This window comes from Typha latifolia, chromosome 6 (assembly GCF_019914945.1).
Source record: "Typha latifolia isolate L0001 chromosome 6, TyphaL0001v2, whole genome shotgun sequence".
Taxonomy (NCBI): Eukaryota; Viridiplantae; Streptophyta; class Magnoliopsida; order Poales; family Typhaceae; genus Typha; species Typha latifolia.
The window spans coordinates 1,378,123-1,399,056 of NC_133091.1; the positions used below are offsets into that span (position 1 = coordinate 1,378,123).

At 39.3% G+C, this 20,934-nt stretch overlaps 4 protein-coding genes across 4 annotated transcripts; 3 read left to right on the forward strand and 1 right to left on the reverse strand.

Annotated features, from left to right (window-relative positions):
- Nucleotides 1-554: 554 nt before the first annotated feature.
- LOC140790463 (serine/threonine-protein kinase STY13) lies at nucleotides 555-5,926 on the forward strand. The gene is made up of 6 exons (XM_073140578.1): nucleotides 555-1,348; nucleotides 2,171-2,303; nucleotides 2,495-2,690; nucleotides 2,942-3,066; nucleotides 3,570-3,728; nucleotides 5,486-5,926. The coding sequence occupies exons 1-6, from the start codon at nucleotides 1,110-1,112 to the stop codon at nucleotides 5,771-5,773; spliced, it is 1,140 nt and encodes a 379-aa protein (XP_072996679.1). The 5' UTR covers nucleotides 555-1,109; the 3' UTR covers nucleotides 5,774-5,926.
- Nucleotides 5,927-6,890: 964 nt separating this feature from the next.
- LOC140790462 (pentatricopeptide repeat-containing protein At5g15300-like) lies at nucleotides 6,891-9,407 on the forward strand. The gene is made up of 2 exons (XM_073140577.1): nucleotides 6,891-9,175; nucleotides 9,282-9,407. Exon 1 carries the CDS (start codon nucleotides 7,065-7,067, stop codon nucleotides 8,673-8,675), a length of 1,611 nt encoding a protein of 536 aa, XP_072996678.1. The 5' UTR covers nucleotides 6,891-7,064; the 3' UTR covers nucleotides 8,676-9,175; nucleotides 9,282-9,407.
- Nucleotides 9,408-10,758: 1,351 nt separating this feature from the next.
- Nucleotides 10,759-16,818, forward strand: LOC140790870 (MACPF domain-containing protein CAD1-like). Its single transcript, XM_073141170.1, has 7 exons — nucleotides 10,759-11,705; nucleotides 13,631-13,869; nucleotides 13,949-14,144; nucleotides 14,247-14,324; nucleotides 14,498-14,681; nucleotides 14,951-15,114; nucleotides 15,949-16,818. Exons 1-7 carry the CDS (start codon nucleotides 11,448-11,450, stop codon nucleotides 16,579-16,581), a joined length of 1,752 nt encoding a protein of 583 aa, XP_072997271.1. The 5' UTR covers nucleotides 10,759-11,447; the 3' UTR covers nucleotides 16,582-16,818.
- A 218-nt stretch (nucleotides 16,819-17,036) lies between these two features.
- LOC140791379 (expansin-A10-like) lies at nucleotides 17,037-19,065 on the reverse strand. The gene is made up of 3 exons (XM_073141928.1): nucleotides 18,267-19,065; nucleotides 17,870-18,182; nucleotides 17,037-17,783 (listed from the first exon to the last, which is right to left on the reverse strand). Exons 1-3 carry the CDS (start codon nucleotides 18,412-18,414, stop codon nucleotides 17,480-17,482), a joined length of 765 nt encoding a protein of 254 aa, XP_072998029.1. The 5' UTR covers nucleotides 18,415-19,065; the 3' UTR covers nucleotides 17,037-17,479.
- Between the last annotated feature and the right edge of the window lie 1,869 nt (nucleotides 19,066-20,934).

Consider the following 20,934-nt stretch of genomic DNA (forward strand, 5'->3'; position numbering starts at 1 on the left):
TGGAGACAATGCGTCAAAAATCGCACCCTAATTTGACTAGTGCGGGATAACATCAAAGTCTAACCCCACCAGTAGACAGTGGGACCCACGGGGTTCAGTTGCTGCTCCCACGTCTACGGGTCCCATTTCGCAGTCAAAATCACCGGTCCTGCACCAACCGCGTTATTGGACCCGCCACTAAGTAAAGCTCGGACAGCCGTTGTTGGCGTGGGCGCCACAGATCGGACGGCTACGATCGTTCCAGTGCCCCTAACCATCACGTGGATCATAAGCGCCAATAGCACATGAGTTTAAAAATCGGGGGAAATTACTGGATAGTACCTGTGTTTTGCTACTTCTCGAAAGAGGTCACTACCATTTGCGATTTGGCCCTCGTAGTTTCTCTTTTAATAACAACGATCTCTATGGTTTTAAAAGATCCTAACTATTCGTAGGGACCGATTCGTAAAAAATAGATGGTTTAAGGACGGATTTATGATTTCGTTGTTTGTGCTCGCGGAGGGGGGAAAAACGCGAGCCGATATTTGAAATGGAGCGTCGTCTGGATCGCCGATGCGGTGACCACAAGTCCACACAAGCATCTCGTTTTCTTTTACTTTCTCCCACCTCCACGTGGTGTTTCCTTATTGGTTACCGTTTTCCACAGGAGAGACCCGAAGCTTTTCCTCTACGGCGTTAAAATAGAAAGGTGGGGGCGAGTGCCGCCGTTACCAAGAACCGATGCCCGGAAAAAGTCTTCTCCGAGACGCAAAGAAGAGATAAGAGAAAGAAGAAAACAAAATCTCTAGGGTTGGAGTTAGGTTTAGGGTTCTTCGTGGGGACTAATAAGAGAGGAGGGGGCCTCCCAGCTCAAGGATCGAAGGTCTTCTCTACCTCAGCCTTTGAGATGCAATCGTTTTTCTCTTGGATGAGTTGGACTCTGTGCAGTTCTTTAGCTTCAAAATCGCGTCCTTGATTTAGATTTTCTTATGTGTATCTCTCTATCTAAGTTGCCGGGAAGTTTTGGACATCGGAAATGTGTTTGATGCTGGAAAAGTAGTTTTTTTTTTTAGCTGTGATCCTTTGTCAATGAAGTGAGATTTCGCTTCTCTGTCTGTGTTCGCGAGAATATGAGTTGTGGTGAGGAGTTTAGAGATGGTAGAGAAGATGGGGAAGAGTTCAGGAGGCCTGGGATGAACAGAGTTGCGGATGATTCGATCCAGTTGGGAAGGCGCTCGGTTGGAATGAATGGGATTTTTACGGCGTTGCCGCAGTTTGATATTGATGTGAAGCTGCTGATTGACCCAAAGTTGCTTTTTATTGGATCGAAGATTGGAGAGGGAGCTCATGGGAAAGTCTACGAGGGAAAGTAAGTACAAGTTTCCGATAATTTTGTCTTAATATATATATATATATATCTTTTTCTTCTTATTTACCTACTTGTAATCATTGTTAATTTGATCCAATTGTAGTACTGTCGTAATCAAGCAAATCCAGGATAGATATAATTAACCGCACAAAATGGAGAATATAGTTGAGTCAGCGTTATTATTGAAGTTTTTGCAGCGTCACTTTTTCCTTTTTCTCATACAGAAGCCGTATCAGCTTCTATAAAAAACTACAACTGATTAGGCAAAATCCCTCCTACCGCCCAAAATTATGATCTTTATGCAGAAGGACTTTGTAGCACACCATGCGCATCTATAGAACAGCTTTACACGGTGATATTTATTCAGTAATCTGTTAATTACCTATATTCTGCATATTTAAACTTCAACCATGTTCTGAATTCTAATTTATTTTTTGATCCTAGTGATATGATAATCTTGAGAGATGTTCTACTGTCGCACTGCTTAAGTAGGAATGTCCTTTACTTTGTCTAACTTTTCCAGAAGATACTAATATTTGACATTTTTTCTTCTCTCAATAGTCACTAGTATTATAGTTATTAATATCATCTGAGATACGAGGCTCACGTTATTGATGTGTCCTTAACTTCTTAGTACTTTTTGGTACTTTGTCGTTGCATGAACTGAAAGTACATTTATTTTTTGCCCTTGTAAATGGTTCATCTATTAAGTTATTAATCATGCTCTTGGTTAATAGATTTAACTGCAAAATTTTCTCTGCCCTACTTATAGTCATTAGCATCATATGATTAGTTGTGCCTTTTGGATATGTTATAAACTAGGTATGGTGGTCAAATTGTAGCAATCAAAGTTCTGAATGGTGGCAGCACTCCTGAAGAGCGAGCGACACTTGAAGCTCGATTTATTCGAGAAGTAAATATGATGTCCAGAGTGAAACATGAAAACCTTGTGAAGGTGCATTCTCAGCTTAATAAATTGCAATGTTTGATCACATTTATATTGGTGCAAGATTGATTAATAATTCTAACTAGTTACAACTTGTATACTTTAAGCTTAGGTATTCATACCTTAAAATAGATAAACGTTATTGCTTTCTTTTTGGCTTATATACTTTAAGCTTATAACTACTTTCTTCTTCTATGAAGTTCATTGGAGCGTGCAAGGACCCAATCATGGTTATCGCCAGTGAGCTACTACCTGGGATGTCACTAAAGAAATATTTGACCAGTATTCGTCCCAATCAACTAGATCTTTATAAAGCTATTAGCTTTGCACTTGACATTGCTCGTGCTATGGACTGTCTACATGCTAATGGGATAATACACAGAGATTTGAAACCTGGTACTACTCTCCTATTCTTCTTTTGCATAGAACATCATTTGTTAAACCTAAGTGACATGCATAAAATAGATCTACCATTGTTTTACTATACTACTAGCATCTTTCCTGAATTTGGGAAGTCATCTAGTTCTAGTTGTAGCCTTTATTCTGTGTTATTTTTATTCTATCTCTTGTTAGTAAAATGCATAGTATGACTTATTTCTACTGTTGTTTCTCAATGCTTACTAATCAAAAGTAGTTTAAATGTGCAGATAATTTGTTGCTTACTGCAAATCAAAAGAATGTGAAACTTGTTGATTTTGGACTTGCAAGGGAAGAAACTGTGACCGAGATGATGACCGCTGAAACTGGAACTTACCGATGGATGGCTCCAGAGGTAACAGACTAGTGGACCACTTTTTATGTTGATACACTAGTAGACAAAGTTTCATGTTTACAGCTACTTTGTACTCTGCATATAGATTTTGGGCAATTAGTGAACAGTTGCAGATAAGTATCAATGTTAACAGCTTGTTTTTCCTACTCTAGATTTGAGTAATGTTCTCTAATTGGTAGTGCAAAATAATTTATATTGGAAAAATAATTTATATCGGAAAATTAATTGTTTTTTCACCATATACAAATCATATGCATATGTGAAGCTTATCTCTGATGTGACAACCTTTTCCTGTAATGTTGTTTCACCATATACAAATCATATTTCCTTTGCTTCATCTTCGTAACAACCTTTCCTTTTTGTCAATTACATTTATTATTGTTTTGCATCTTAATAGAGAAAGTTTTAAGTAAAGTATAGACTTCAAGATTTCAATCATGGTTTGCTTTGTGTTTATAATAAAACAATAACTCAACTCATTCTAAAGTCTTATGGCATTGCAGTTGTATAGCACTGTTACGCTGCGACGTGGAGAGAAGAAGCACTACACAAACAAGGTTGATGTGTACAGCTTTGGTATTGTTTTCTGGGAGTTGTTGACCAACAAAATGCCATTTGAGGGCATGTCCAACCTGCAAGCTGCGTACGCCGCTGCTTTTAAGGTAAGAATTAACTTCACATTATAAGTGCAAGTAATTTGCTGCAAAAGGAAGATTTTTAATTTTTTATTGTAATCCCATTTTTTATTGGCTGAGTGCCAACTATGCGTGCTTCATTTTAGTAGATAACATGGTTACCAGTATTATGTTTCTCGAATGTACCCATTACCTGTATTAAATAGGTGACATAAATAAATCTGTAATAATCATGTAATGGAAATCTACCGGCTGATTATGACGGAGTGCTCATTCATTTCAGAAGATGACTATTGGATAGTGGACTTATGTTACACCTAGGATGGCATTATTTCTTAAAATCGTATATTATCTGATCTTTTCTCATTTTCATTTGCACTTTGTTCTAGATTTTGATTTACAGTTGCTTGTGATCACCTAATGCCACCTTTATATAAAAAATCTTCACTTTAGAAAACCTAATGCCTTGAATTGGTAGTCAGTTTGACTAATATATAATTTCTATATCATATCTGTAAATTACTTTTCTCCTTTGAGGACAAGCACAACCTTGTTGCTTTACTATATAAGCTGCTTGATGGATCTAGGAAAAAGAAAAGAAAAGAAAAAAAAAAACTAGAACTAGAAAGGTGCAAGCAAATTGCCCTTGGAGTACTGAAGTTTACTTCTGAAAATCCATGTCAAGGCAAGTTTGGCTTGTATGAATTTCTTAAAATATATTACCATGGTCACTGGTTGCATATCATAGCTAGGTAAAATGTCAAGGAAGTTTTTGAAATTGTGGAACCACTTTTTCTGGTTAACGCAACCATGTCCATGCATTCTTCTTCCTCATGCAAAACAATCAATGAATATTAATTGCACGAGGAAGAAGATTTCATGTTGCTAGAAGTGATTTAACTACTAACTGAGAGTGATAGAGGATTATAATGGTCATATTCCATGATCAATTCACTGTAGTGTTGAACTTATGCTTGCACATGCCATGATATCCATGTAGCAGGTCTAACCTTGCTATGTTGAGAACTTGAGATTGAAGGTACACAAGTTCCATTTGGAGGTTGTGCAACCTATGTATTTGAACAGAGGTCCTAGTGTAGGATTAGAGGGCACCTAAAATGAGTGCTTTGGATGAATTTCACGGAACATGGTTTTCTCCCTCATATTACAGCACACGCCCATAATGGAGAAGGCCTTTTCCAAGACAGAACGAGCTTGGAAAAGAACACGGGCCTTTCTCACTTGAGTGCAACATCTGGCCAGACCAACTAAAGCAGACTCAGTTAAATAAAGAACTAGATCCAATCGACTGGATTAATCCTGATAAAATAAGTAGTCTTAACTATATAGATTCTAAACTGTGTAACACAAAATAGAGCCAGTCTAACTTCAACTTTCAACTGAGACCAGATAAGCATGGACTTCATTACATTCTCCATAAAGTCCATTCTAAAGAGCTTGATTCTTACTTGATTCTTTTGTTCAGGACTTCATTACATTCTCTATAGAATGGACAATCCACAGCTATAATTTGTTGTTTATAGTGTTTCACAATTATATTCTGAGCGTCTGCTATTAACTATTTTGCGAGATCAACATCATTCTCTTGAAAGATAAATGTTTCCAGATGCCAATTTAGTCATGTAAATAGTAAAATTGAGTATTTTGGTGGAAATCTGTGTTTGTTGCAATATAATATACAATTTTCTATTGAAGTAAAGTATTTACATTTGGATTACTATTTGCTGACTTGAGCTATCTCTTGGATTCTGGGTTGGCAAAAGCAAATGCGTCCACCCTTTCCAGATGGCACTCCTCCAGAACTTGTGTTCATCGTGCAGTCGTGTTGGGTCGAGGATCCAAATTCACGGCCAAGCTTCAGCCAGATAATACGCATGCTAAATGCTTTCCTTTTCACACTTCCTTCACCTCCCTCTCAGGAACCTGAAGCTATTCCTGTCACGATGGGCCATAGGGGGACACTTACAGCCACATCCTCTGCACGCGGGGGCAAGCTTTCTTTTCTTCGTCAGCTCTTTGCAGCAAAGAGGGTAGGCAATGGTAGGGCATGATCAATAAAAGGTTTCAGATGTTTCTGTCTGATAGTAGTAGTTTAGTACAGGTTACATGTAATACACGGAAAGCATGCCGAATAGAATAGTAACTGTAATGGATGTTTCTAAAGAGCAGAAATACAAGTTATATATAGCTTATTCCTGACCCCATTATCTGATCTTCTTTTACTTTGATTCATTGACCCCCCCATTTTCTTTTTAGCTACAAGCAGTCAGCTTTTCTGGGTTTTAGTGGGCAACATCTTGTTCAGCTAAAGATTACAAGGAATCTCCGTGCTCAATCCAGAGCTTCACGAACACTAAAATGGTTTTTAGTGTTTCGTCTTGTTTATATCATATTACAAAAATGTAGTATTTGAATGATGATGACAATATCTACAGTTCACATCTGTTAATGTAAGTTTCGTTGTTCCTTTTTTTTTTTTTGCATTGTAATGAACAGCAGGCTTTCCGGTATGATGAACGATGCAATGTACTATTTTCGTTGATCACTTTGAGGTTGGAACTTGGAAGTAGTGGGTATCAATATTGTTATGTAACATGATCAGCTGCTGTGTTTTCTCAAACAAACAAACAAACAAACAAAAAAATAAAAGGATCAGCTGCTGTGCAAATGTCTAAAGTCTTCTCATGCAAGACTGCCGATCCTTACTTAACTTTTTGGTTTCCAAATAAGGTTTGACTACTCTGTTGTATTCTGTTATTCATCATATCTGATATTTGTATTCTACCAATTAGTTTGTTGATGCTTCTGGGTGTGCTAATATAATGATTTGTTGTTTCTTATCTTAAACCTTTCTGCTTCTGGAAACATCATCCTAAATTTATGACCTGATATCTTGTAAATTGTTTCTGCTCTACTATCTGAAAGCAGACAAATGGAGATGCTGCTCTTATAGCATGGTTGAATGAGACAAGGGATATACATAATATATCTTTAGAGTAATTCTTGTTCTTGAATTGGGCCGACTTTATTCTATGATAACAGTTATTTCAGGACAAATAATTTTTATTTTTATTTCTTGTTTTTTAAATTCCAAATTTGTTCTTAGCCTGATTACTCTCAAAAGTTGGGGTGTTTAGAATAACTCTAGGAATAAAGGGGATTACACTAATTCATCCCTCATTCATACACTACAGGAAGAAAGGAGGAGGTCTACATGATGATTTGGACCGTGCAATGAGAATACGGATCTCCATGTCTCCATGTCTCCATGCGAGGAAGAACTCTTTCTAATTTTGACAACAAACGACATGTCCTCCATCTATCTGAGCTCCTACAGCAACTATGACCTCCCTCTCTTACAGTCCCAGACACCTCCTCCTCCTCCTGCAAGACTCCTCCACCATGAAGCAACTCAAGAAAACCCAAGGCCTTCTCACCAAATCTGGCCTCGCCCATCACCAACCTCTCACCACCAAGCTCATCTCCCTCTCCGCCCTCTCTTCCTGGGGCAATCTTCACTACGCACGCAGGCTGTTCGATGAAATTCCCGGCCATCTCCAGTTACCTTCCCACTATAATTGCCTCATTCGCGCCTACTCCACTAGCATTTTCCCCTCTGAATCAATCCATCTCTACAACCGGATGTGTCGCGCCCAAGTCCCCGCTGCACACTTCACCTTTCCTTTCCTCCTCAAAGCCTGCGGCCGCTCCTTCTCCGCATCCGTTGATTCTGGCAACCAGATACCCCCTTTTGGATTCGCTCAGAAGGGTTGTGAGCTCCATTCCCGCGCCTTTCGATTGGGTATTATCTACAACTCCTTTGTACAGAATTCTTTGATGTTTATGTACTCTCAGTGCGGGAATCTTGATGGTGCATGTAAAATATTCGAGGAAATGGTTTATAGGACCCCCGTGTCATGGAACACCTTGATGGCTGCTTATGACCGGCATGGGGATCGGGTAATGGCTGAACGATTGTTTCGACAGATGCCTGAGAGGAATGTAACGTCATGGAATAGCATGATCACAATGCATGTGAGGGCAGGCGATGTGCGCGCCGCAAGGAGGGTGTTTGAAGAGATGCCTGAGAAGGACGCTATCTCGTGGAACTCCATAATTGCAGGATATGTTCGCTTTAAGCGGTATAAGTGTGCATTGGAGCTGTTCCGGCAGATGCAGGGGGATGCAATGGAGCCAACGGAGCTCACAATAGTGTCAGTTCTTGGAGCTTGTGCGGAGACTGGAGAATTGGAGATGGGAAAGGAGATTCACAGGTATTTGAAGAATAAGGACATTATGATTGAAGGGTATGTGGGCAATGCTCTGTTAGATATGTACGCAAAATGTGGTTGCCTGAAGCTAGCTTGGCAGGTGTTCAGTGGAATGTCATTGAAGCACATTACTTGCTGGAATGCCATGATTGTTGGTTTGGCAGTTCATGGTTGTTTTGAGGAGGCTCTCGAGCTTTTTGCCTCCATGGAGAGGGAGCCAAGCCGAGTTGCAGAGCCCAATCGAATCACTTTTCTGGGTGTCTTGATTGCTTGCAGCCACAAGGGTCTGGTGAAAGAAGGGCAGGCATATTTCAAGAGAATGGTTGAGAAGTACAAGATTGAGCCAGACATAAAGCATTATGGTTGCATGGTTGATTTGCTATGCCGATGTGGTATGGTCAAAGAAGCTTATCAGATGATTAAAGATATGCCGATGAAGGCTAACTCGGTGCTGTGGAAGACTGTGTTAGCAGCTTGTCGGGTATATGGGCATATGGAGTTGGCAAAGGAAGCACTCAAAGAACGACGTGAACTGGGACCATTAGGAGATGACGAGATTGTAACAATGTCAAACATTTGTGCAGATGCTGAAAGATGGGAGGATGTCGAGAATTTGAGAATTAAGTTGATTGGCTGTAGCATTTCAAAGCAGGCTGGTTGTAGTCAGATTGAGCTAAGCTAGAGCTTTATACATAATATATCGATGCCTTTGTCCATGAACACTGACATTGAAAGGTGCCACAACAGACTGATTCAGATCTCAAGCATTCACTGGATTGAGTTGCAGGTATTATCATTGCTGGACTACTTTAATGGCTTTTGCAACTTTGTTAGCTCCGTGCCATTCGAGAATTGAAGTTTTGCACTTCCAAACTGATGGTAACTGAAGCAAGATCGGGTGAGCAACAAGGAGAGCAAGAGAGCATAAATGCCACGAGACATTCGAGGATGATGGTGAAGTCTTCTGTGTAGGAGGATTGTATATAAGGACAACAAACTGGCACAACGTTAATGTGTGCATTTCTTAAGACTCAGAGCATTGCAGCTTCTAGCTTCAGTTTGCATAGTAATTCGTCCAGTTCTAGTTGGACTAAGAATGCTGCATATCTTATCTTTGCTAGAATAGATCCACTGCATGTCGGACGACTCACTCACTCACTCCAAAGTGATCACCGTTTTAAGGTTTGGGCATTGAGTTCTCCAATTTCCAAACTTTGTAATCGATAAGCTTTTCATTGGTGCCTAATATCATCACTGAGTTCTTTCTTTTGGCATTGCATTTGTCTAGGCATGTCTGAACTCCTCCAATCCTCTCCATGGAAGCAAAACTAAATTGGGATTTGTTGTCTGGTGAATTATTGTATCCTGCATCACCTTTATGTTATTCAAATTTCAAATGGGTTAATGAGGCAAACTGTCTACTACTCAACCATCAACTGCCAACTTTCAGCTGGTAGCAGGATCTCAGGCATCATAATTAGCAATCAATGTTTCAACCAGTGGTAGGTTGCAGCCAAGCTGGTGTCAGCCTCTTCCTCAGTTGATATTTTGTTTCTCTTTCGTCGCTATCGGTCTTTCCCCTCTAGACTATAATTATCTTCTTTTTTTCATGAACAGAAGAACTTTAAGGTCTTGTTTGATTTGATCTTGATTTTTTTTTTTAAATAAATTTTATTAGATATAAAAAGATAAAATAATATTTGATTATTGAGTTAGTTTAGAAGTCTCTGGTTAATCAGTTCAGAGGGAGGGAGTTTCTAAACTCAAATTAAACGGGACCTAAAAGATGCAGCTCAGTAGATGCATTAATTAATATCTGAGTGAATGTTTACGTAATGTGCATTATGACATAGATTATCATAAAATGCTAAGTATGAGATTTCCACAAAGATTACGAGATGAGGAAATTGTGGAACAAAATTACTATGGCTATCAACATATCACAACGTCCAAGTAAACATCACATTCAAGATTGACACAGTCCATCGTTGTACTTCAGAAGTTCAATTTGCACAACTTATGCTGGTCAAAATATCGACTAATATTAATAACTGTTCATTTACCAGATGTCGTAAAAGAAGACTCTTTGAATATAATATAAAGACCAATATATAGATAGTCTGCCAGATTTAGATAGAAATTATTAATATCTTAAGGAGATATCGTTTATCTTTTTAATATCCAGATAATTTTATAAATTACTTTCTATATTTTAACTATAAAAATGATTCACATTCTGTGTTTTAAGTTTTTATAATTCGATTCCTATTTTTTTTTTAATTTTTATTTAATATCTTTATCAATTTAAACGGTACTAGTAAAAAAAATATTTCGTTATAATATATAAAATAATTTTATAAATATCTAAATTATATATGACTTTCTTAAAGAAGGGGCTGAGAGAAGAAAAAATAGTGACGAAAATATTTTAGTAATTTAATTAATATTAGTTAGTCAAAATAATATTAGAATATTAAATGAGAATTATAAAAAAAATGAGAAGTAGAATTATAAAATTGTCAACGAAGAATGTAAATTATAAAATAAATAACTTATATATAAGGTGTAATTTACAAAATATCCTAATATCAAGGATGGATATTTGGGTGAGATACGGATCTCACGAGATTATAGATCCAAACACTGCTTGGAATTGGACAAAATTGGACAAACCTGTGGTGACTTGTAGTTTGATAGTTGACCAATATCTCAAAACGTTGACTTTCCAGGAAATAGATGGATAGATTGGATTCGTCGTGGCATCCGTCGGAAAACTCATAGCAAAAGGCCATCAAATCACTTCTCTGGTAGCAGAAAAAAGTCCCCACACACTCTATCAATGGTCGATGTCTATGGGGCCAAAATAGGCAGAGATAGAGAAGTCTCCAATCTACCAAGTAATTCCTTGCTCCAGTTGTAAACAAATGGGAATCGTAGGGAGGTCTTCTTTTTACTTCTCCTAGTCTTTCTTCTCTTCTTTTGCGCGTTTACCATCTCGAGAAGGAACCCGACCCCCTCTTATAGAAGATAAAAGAAAGTAACAGGATTGTACCAATTCTTTTTAGATTTACGTGTGGGGAGGGAGATCCTTAGTCTGGAGTTTTGGTTCGGTGGATTTCTAACTTTTGATGTAAAAGGAAGAAGAAAAAGCTCGTCTTTTCATCCTTCTTGCCTCAGGATCCAAGAAATTTGACTAAAATAATTGGAGGGATGCTGTTTTTGATGGGAAAGATTGGATCTTTTAGCCTTTTGGAGGGCTTCTGAGAAAACCCAGATGGGGAAATTGGTTTTTGAGATGGATGAGAAGGGACCTCCTTTCTGGGGCTTAATCCACTCGTATTTCCTCGAAGCTTCTCAGTGTTAGGTTTAGACTTAGGGTTTTAGGGGTTCTGCGATTCGGATCTGATCGGTTGAAATTTGTTGTCTTGGGTTGTATTGCGTTGCCTGGAAATTCATGAGGATGGAGGAGAATGCAGCACTTCGCACTATCCATAACTCGATCCAAGCTCTTGGGAGAGGTTTTGATGTGAATTATGATACAAGGCTTCTTTACTGCAAGGGGCTTGCAGGGTCTCGGCTTGTAGAGGTGGATGAGCATACGAAGGATCAAATGATCTTCGATGGCATGGTTGTGCCCGATGTACCGAGGGATGTGAAATGTTCCTGCGACAGTGGTGGGAGAGAAGGAACTGGTGCTTGCAGCTTCTATGAGGTGCTATATTACTGTATTAAGAACTTATCTTCGTTTATCCTATTTGGTTTTAGTTTTGTTCTTCTTTGTCTTGCTATTACTAGACTACTTGAGGTTTACATGTGTTGTCTTGTCAGGATATTAAGGCAGCCACATAGATTTACTCTTATATGTTTTGCTTTATTCTTCTATTTTTTCCCCTTTGGCCTTTTGTTTGATTTGATTGTTGTAAATTCTTCTTAGTTTTGTGCAGATTGATTGTGTTTGCTTGCTCTAAAATGTAATTTTCTATTTTGAAGGTTCTATTTTAATTCTTGTCCCTAGTGAAGCTGATGGAATTTAGTTTCTATAGATTGGATTTAACATGTGAAACCATAGAAATTTTGTAGTCGGTAAGTGTTATGAACTGCTCTTGGTTGCATATATTTCAAAGCCTGATTAGCCTGCTGATAAGTTTTGCTAAGTTTTCTTTTCTCTCGTTTTCTGTAGTAAGGACTCCATGTTCTAGGTTAACATGCGATGTACACGATTCCAGCTGCATCTGCAGTAACACAAGCAAGGACTAGCATTCATGCTTTGTTGTTTAATATGCGGTCAATATTTGCTGTCGGCATATGTGGTTGGTCTGCATATGAGGACTGAATAATGCATATGCAGGCAGTTGACCGACTGCCACTGCCTATGCGGCTGCTTTTCAAAGCAGTGTTATAGACGATTAATACCAGCATGTAACTTGCAATACACATTGGTACCACAAATAATTGTAATAGTTTTATTCAAGTATAGTTGTCTGGAGAATGCATAAACATCATACAGCATCTAAATTCAGGGCAAGATCTTTTGAGGTGGAACTGTTGGTATGGAAAGTGGGGATGGCTTTCTTAAGCAATTCTTTTATGTAATACGGTAATGGATGTCAGGTAATTCTTCAAAGGAACATGTAAACTAGAAATAAGCCCACGGTGCTAATTTCTCCTTGTCTCATCATTCAGAAGAAGAGTCTTAAAAGTGCTCATGGTTCATGCTCATTAGCAAGGACTAGATTATTTCTGGTTATTATGTGCTATCTATGTCCAAATTCCGATTGTGTCAAGCCTTAGAATCTATTTGTCTATTAAGTTAGGTATATTCATCAAATAATTGCAGTTGCATGCAAATATAGTGTCAGTAACCTCCAGTTTTACAGTATGACTACTATATCATACTTCGTTCCTGGGCAAGCAAGTTAAATGTGGTTTAAGTAATCCATGTTCTAAGTTCTAACATCAGAAGGTGTCCTAGAAGATTGGCATTAAGATACATCACAATGGCTATCAGAGGACGAACAAATAATTGAATGGATAGTAATTGTCATAACATATAAGTGCATGTGTAATTGCTAAATTAAGAAGAACAGGTGCAAGTATTGTATATCTATTATTGGTACTTTTTGAAATTTGTTAACTACCGAAGAGCTTATATGCTGGTAATAAAATTTGTCAGTTTTCTTACCTATTCAGCATTCTTATAGACGGACACCACAGAAGTAGGTACTAGTATGGAGGAGTATCCGTAATGGAGGTAATGCATGTATATAATAGTATCTTTTCTGGTCATGATGATCAGTAATTGTTCTCCCTTAGAATCTTTTTGAGTTTTTTTCCTCTATATGCTATCTGATTTGGTTCAGTCATATGCATAAGCCATTAATGCAAACGAAATATGCGAAGTATATGAGTGAAAAAAGAAACACCTGTTCAAAACATGTTGGTATGTCACAGAACATTAGGATAAGTAACAGTCTATTGGTTATCCTGGTTATTTACATCTCTGCACTTTAAAAGACAGATTTATGATATATTATGTACAAGTTAGAATATTATATAGGTTCTGTTAGCTAATTTATGATCAGAGTAGTTCGTTGATTCTCATTCTTTTGTTCTTTTTTCCTTCTTGTGTGACTACAGATGGCAGAAGCTTTCAACAGAAAGGCTAATTTATCAGGGAATATTCCCCTTGGAAGCTTCATCTCTGCTTTCTCATTTACTGGATCTAAGAAAATCGATGCTGCAGCTACAAAAAGCCTCGCCATGGATGGGAAGTTCATTCCACTATATAAAGTTCATCTGATGAAACAAACTATAAAGTTGATCGAAGATGTAAGGCGAGCTGTGCCACTTTCATGGGAACCATCGTCCTTAGCAAGGTTAATATTCAGATTTTTGTTGTGAAAAAAAGATGGATTCTAAGAAAGGAATGGCCATGACAGTTTAAATTGTGTACAGGTTTATTGAGAATTATGGCACCCATATCATCATGTCCATTACTATTGGTGGTAAGGACGTAATTTATGTCAAGCAGCACAGCTCATCATCATTGTCTACCATGGAAATTAAAAATTATGCACATGATATTGGAGAACAGAGGTTCTCTGAGAGTGAAAGCTATACAAACTCAGGTCCAATGATACTGAAGGATAAGGTTAATGCTTTGTTTTGCTCTCCTCAAAGTGCTAATGACTATTATTTATATCATGCAGTGCTTCTTTTTATGTTTGCTTATTTTCTGACCTTGTTTTGCCAGACTGTGGATCCTTTTGTGTTCAGCAGCCAGGGAGTATACCCGCAACCTCCTAACTCACCTTATCTGACTGCAAAAGAGGCAAGTGACACATGTTCCCTTTCATTTATTATTTCCGTCAACGAGCTTTCTTAATAGATGGACAGAGTTACGGGAGTTATAAAACTCATCTCAATTATTAATTATCTGTTTATAGTGAAGTTTTCAAGGAGCATTCTTAGACTCCCACTTTTCTGATGGCTTTACTGATGCAGGATGTTACCGTCATTTTTAGGAGGAGGGGAGGTGATGATCTAATTCAAAGCCACACCCAGTGGGCTAGAACTGTCCAGTCAGCACCTGATGTCATAGATATGAGCTTCTTTCCAATAACTTCTCTCCTCGAAGGCATTCCTGGGAAGGATCATCTGATTCGTGCTATTAACCTTTATCTAGAATGTAAATATCACCAATATAATTCTGACTATTTCTTAAAATTGCTCTCTTACTAAATGAGGGTGTCATGAGTGTTACACAAGACTTGCGACCAGGCACCCCATGACTGCAGGTTCTGTTCATGGAAATAGTTTCTTTCACAACGAGGATAAAGCTGCACATGTCTTACCCTCTCTAGAATTGCATTGACGGGCACATCATGCTGTTTTACCTATCCTTTTTTTTTCTTTCTTCTGTAATTGACCTCCAAATTCATCTCCTTCATTTTGCAGACAAACCCCCAATTGAGGAGCTAAGATATTTCTTGGAGTTTCAGATTCCCCGATTATGGGCCCCAGTTCGAGATGAACTTCCTGGACATCAAAGAAAAGAGCCAGTCTGCCCAGCTTTGCAGTTCAGCATGATGGGCAAGAAGCTATACATCAGCCAAGAACAGGTAGGCAGCATTGAGAATCACATATTGTCCTTGAAACTGGAAGGTCAATACTGATTTTGATGGCAGATGAGAAAGACTAGCATGACTATATTGCTACCTTTTAATTTCTATCAGTTATACATTAAGGTTATGCCTCTGGACAGACTCAAACTGTTGTACTTGGCTTTCTGAGCTAATCATAATATTCAACTACTTGTTCAGACAAACCTATAATCCCATGAAATATTGCCCGACTTACTTCAGCCAGTGGGATAACTCAAGTCTGTTGAAAGTTATGAATTTCTAGATGATTATGAGACAAATATACAAGGACTCATGTGATGAAATTATGTCCTGGCAGAAGTAATTGTCTCATGTTCTAATGTTCATGATTGTGGCTGTCTTAGTATCTGAAACACTGGAATAGTGATAAGTTATTAGAATTTCTCTTGAGCAAATTACTAGACTGCTGATCTGATACTCTGCCCTAAGATGTGCTGGTATTCCTTTGTTATATTGCTATATTGTTAGTGAGAGACACCTAATTCCAATTAAATCTGGAAAATAATTTGTTGTAATAATCTCATTATACTGTCGTTATCTAATGGGGGTCCTTATTAGTCCTGTAATAGGTATGTTACACCTATCTGAGTGTTGAGTGTTCGGATCTAAGAATAGGGCTTTAGACATACTGTTAATATTGATAGAGTATTCTGATGACATGATATTGTCTTTTTGTGAATTTTCTGCTTATATCAATCGTTACATGCCCTTGGCTACAAATAGCTTGAAAGAGATGATATGTACGCTGATCTTATTCCTGTGCTTCTCTATTTTTCTTATAAAAAATCACAGGTATCAGTAGGGCGCAAGCCAGTCACTGGACTAAGGTTGTGCCTGGAAGGAGTGAAGCAGAACCGACTATGTATTCAGGTGCAGCATCTGGTATCCTTGCCGAAGATCCTCCAACCATACTGGGATACTCATGTCGCCATAGGTGCACCCAAATGGCAGGGACCCGAGGAGCAAGACAGCCGGTGGTTCGAGCCTGTGAAGTGGAAAAACTTCTCCCATGTCAGTACAGCGCCAGTCGAGAACAATGAGACTTTCATCGGCGATATCTCTGGTGTGTATATAGTCACTGGAGCTCAGCTTGGAGTTTGGGACTTTGGAGCAAAGAATGTGTTGTACATGAAACTTCTCTACTCCAAAGTGCCTGGTTGCACCATTAGGAGATCCTTGTGGGACCACAGCCCTGCTGCTTTGGACGACAAATCAAAGAGCCAACCCATGCCCGATTCTGCTGAGTCAGGTGACTCGAGCTCGGGTTCAAGAGATGCCGGAAAACTGATAAAGTTTGTGGACACGTCGGAGATGGGGAAAGGCCCGGAGGACATTCCGGGACATTGGTTGGTGACAGGAGGGAAGCTTGGTGTTGAGAAAGGGAGGATTGTTTTGAGAGTCAAGTATTCTTTGCTAAATTACTAAAACTAGTTATTTTCAGATGTGACAATATTGTTCATTACGCATGTATATTAGGGGAAATTTGCTTTGGGAATTTAATGGGATGAGGATTTGGTTGCCCAGAGGGACTTTTTCTGTACCTTTGGAGTTTGATCAAAAGCTTTAAAAGCACTAGAAATGGGCCGATAACTAGGAATACATGTCAGGTCATTATCCTTTGATGAACATTTTGAATAAATCCAAGAGTACATTGCCGCAAAATGATGTTAGAATTCAGAACGTTTCCATGTTTTACCAAGTAATGATAACCAAGTCTTTGGGTCCGTGTTTTTGTCTAATTTTCAATCTTAACCTCGAGTTTTGCATGATCTATATTTTGCTGTCTTGTGGTGATCTAGGAGATTGTGGATTTGGGAATTCTCATCCCATTAAATTAGGGTGGCAAAATAATCACAATATTCTCATAAGAACAAACGAAATTATTTGCGACAAATCATAATATTGATGGAACTTTTATATGAGAATTCTGATACATAATACAGATTAAATAGGACCCAACAGGCTAATTCCACAATCATCTCTCATCCATGTGATGAGAAATAGGAGAGGAGGCTAATCTTTTAAATCCACCTCCTCCTCTCTAAAATCTCTGTCTTGGCATCTATGCACACAAGACAACCTAACTATAATTTCATTGCCATACTTGACGACAAACTCACACACAGATATATTTATATATTTCCTATATGTCTAATAATAAGGCCTTAGCGGGTGCTAATTAACGAAGCAACCTCGGCATAGCCATCCATATATCATATATGATATACCTCTTCCATATATATATAAGAAGAGGTTCCTAGTCGTTCAAACTGTCGTACATACAGCAAATTGGTCTTCTAACAATGTAACAGTTTGATGATGATCAGAATTGTCCACCCTCAAAGGTCTGGCCGAACTGCCAGCCGGTCGGCGCCACGTTGTAGCTCGTGACGGTCCGGCCGTCGCTGGTGGTGACCTGGAAGGAGAGGCTCTGTCCGTCTAGGTACGAGTTGCTCTGCCAATTCTGGCCCCAGTTCCTCGACATCGCCTGCCACCCGGTCTTCGACCCCTTGATCGACACTGCATGCACGTCGCCCGCCCCGCCGACGTTCGTTATCAGTACCAGGTTGAAGTAGGAATGCCCGTTTATGGTGAACCTGATCCCCCCTTTCTTCACACAAGGGACCCTATTTGGAAGACAAACGTACGTTAAAGATGGAGCCGCGACCCAATATGGCCAAATGTTCGTTAGACGTACGATTTGAAAGCTCACCTCTTGAAGGAGACTGGGACGATTCCGGCCCGGTACTGGGCGATTTGAAGGAAGGCAGGCTCGGCCAAATCGAAATGTTGTAGGGGAGGATTGCACCACCCGCCGTTGTCGTTAGGGAGGGCATTGTTCGGGGGGCAGAAATTGGTGGCCGTCACGATGATCGACCCCGGCAAGCACCACCGCGGGTCATCGGCGCACCGCATCTCGTAGCACGACCCGCAGCTCTGCCCGTTGTTGAACAGCGCCGTGCTTAGCGCCGCCGTGTTCGTGCCGTATCCTTGGCTGTAAAGGTTGCCATACCCACATGCTCCTCCTAAGATAAGAGGGCCAACTTTATTTCGAGGTCGTAAATTTTTTCAATGAGACGAGCTATATATAATATAATATATAGACCTACCCATCGTGCCAGAAGCGTCGCCACCGCCATAGAACGTCGCGTGTGCATTCTCCCAGCCAGAATCTCCAAGAACTCCAAAGATGGAGAGAGAGGATAAGAAGAAGAAGGAGAAGAGTGAATTGGAAAGAGAGAGCCTTGGAGCTGCCATTGTGGTGAGGTATAGAGCGAGCGAAAGAGGTAGTGTTTGTATCTTAAGAAGGTGTTGGTTACAAGGGGTGGGAGATGTAGTTGGTATTTATAAAGGAGAAGTGCGGGGTGTTTCAATTAATTTCTTTGCATAACGAGACAAGTTTGGCCGTTGTGACGTCTCGGCCGGCCAAAGATTTGAAACGGATTGGAGTAATTTCTCAAATCAGACCGCACATGCAAATGTTCGAGTAGGAGTACCAAATCCTGAGCCAAATGGGACCCCACCACCACCACCACCACCAGCCTCTTTAATCAACTCTCTCTCTCTCTCTCTCTCTTCCCCAAATGCACCTTTGCATATAGCTCTTAAAGGACAATACAATCCAAAAAGTATGAAGGTACCCAGCCAGTTGCATGGGAAAATGCTAGTGGACTTGGGTACGACACCCTCGATCTTCGATCGCCAAAATTGACCTCTTTTTGTTATTCAATTCACTGATCGAGTACTGCATTCATTGAACTTTGTTTCAAAAAGTGGGCAAGTATCTAGCTAGGCTTACTGTTTGTTGTAACCCTGCCACATAGTGCAGCTCTTGTAGTACTAGCAGGTGGCTCGAACTCCAAAACGAATAGGTTCTGTGAATTCAAAGTAATTGGTCCATTGGTCGTCGACTCATCATCTCTACGAGTGCAAATAAGAAGAAAATTTTCTACTTCGTCTAGTGTATACCAGTGTATGGTTAGATTGCGATGGTTGTTGGCCTAATTTAGGTCTCGCTCACGTGAAACATTAAGCTTAATTTATTGGGTAAGAAGAAAAGCTTCGTGGAGTCCTTTAGCAGTAATTGCGGAGAACTCGAAACAAAGATACAAATTAGTGTAGACGTGGGTGAATGAATGGGTGACTTTCTGTAGGTAATTTATATGAGGTTGAGTCATCGGTCAACTTCCCACGTGGCGACATAGCATGAGCTATAACATCAGTATGCACGCATAACTTGCTCACCTCGTGATGCAAACAACCATGAACTTGGCATGACAATGGTGGTTGCCAAAGTTAATTAGATCGAGTATTTATTACATTCACATTATATTTTGATAAAAAAGAAACACAATTAAAATCGGCTAGTAATCGAGTCAGAAGCTTACAATTTATCATCAGAAGAATAATATTTAGTCGTCTATTCTTAGAATAAGAGCCGATATATAGCTCTCATTATTCGTCAGAAGATGGCCCACATGCCATGTTACATGCACATGGCTTTGCCGAGCTTTACGGCCAATAACATCTCTCGTGACATAGACTGGTTAATATAAATATACATTTATCCTTTTGGATGTATGCATTAGAAATTTATAATTTGTGCCAAAAGGACGAGAATATATCTTTATTCATAATATATGTGCGGCCGTGATATCGGGTCATGATATCGACCTCGGAGATAAGACTAGAGGATAGAGATTGGCACGTGGGAAGCACTCTCGACGAGATTGCACGTATCTTCCATGCATTCTTGTCTAAAATATAATCACGACCTTTTCTATGTTATTACATGACAAAAATATAAATAAAGCAAAAGTCCAAATTCAAATTTTAAACAAGAATAATAACATCTCCGGATTTATGCAAGTGATGGTGGACGGGCAAACCACCGTTAATTAATTCCAAGAGAGTTGAAGTCATTTGTCTCCGTGACTAATTAATTAATTAATTAATTAAGTAATTAAGAAAGAAAGAGGTTAACTAATTAGGCGGTGGGTTACATCGCAACGTGCAGTAAGAACATTCACTAGCTAATTACGCAGTGAGTAATGGAACAGCATATAGGTTGGAAATTATTGTAAACCTACTGTTTCCGTTAAATAGCTTGCCTAATTAGCTACGCTCTCACGTTAACTATTGCAGTTATAAATTATAATCATATTTGGCAGTTGTTACTTAAAGCTCCTCTTCTTCTCTTTCATGAAAGGAATAGTATTAAAGCATCACTAAATAAAGAGACGGCTGCTAGGAACCATGGTATTAATTAATATGTGGGTGGGTAATCTATTATATGCATCTCAAGCTAGTAATGGAAGAGTCCCCACTTGGCATGTGCAACTTATCCATCAAAAAATGGCGGTTAGGGTTCTAAGTTCTAAGGGCACTGTGCATTTGTGCCCCTAGGAAAGGGCAGTTGAGTGGTCCAACAACTGATCACCTGCCCCAATGGAATACTTGTGACGATCGATATCTCTCTCCTTCTCTCTTTCTCTCTTTTGGAGTAGTACTTGGGCATAGGAAAGGGGGAAGGGGAAAGATTGGCAAATGTTTGCCTCCTCTCCATGGCCAGGGGTTTGGTCTCCAAAACATGCACCCATGTGATGGTGGGCCAAGAATTGACATTGTCATGGAGGCATGCTACATGAAGATATATCTTGGTGGTCTATTGAGGCCCAACAACATCACTGTTGCTTGGTCATTCTCACATCCCACTTGAGGAATCCTCTAATTAGGATGCATTGTTTGTGGCATGTGCTCCTTATGTGGCATGATGGA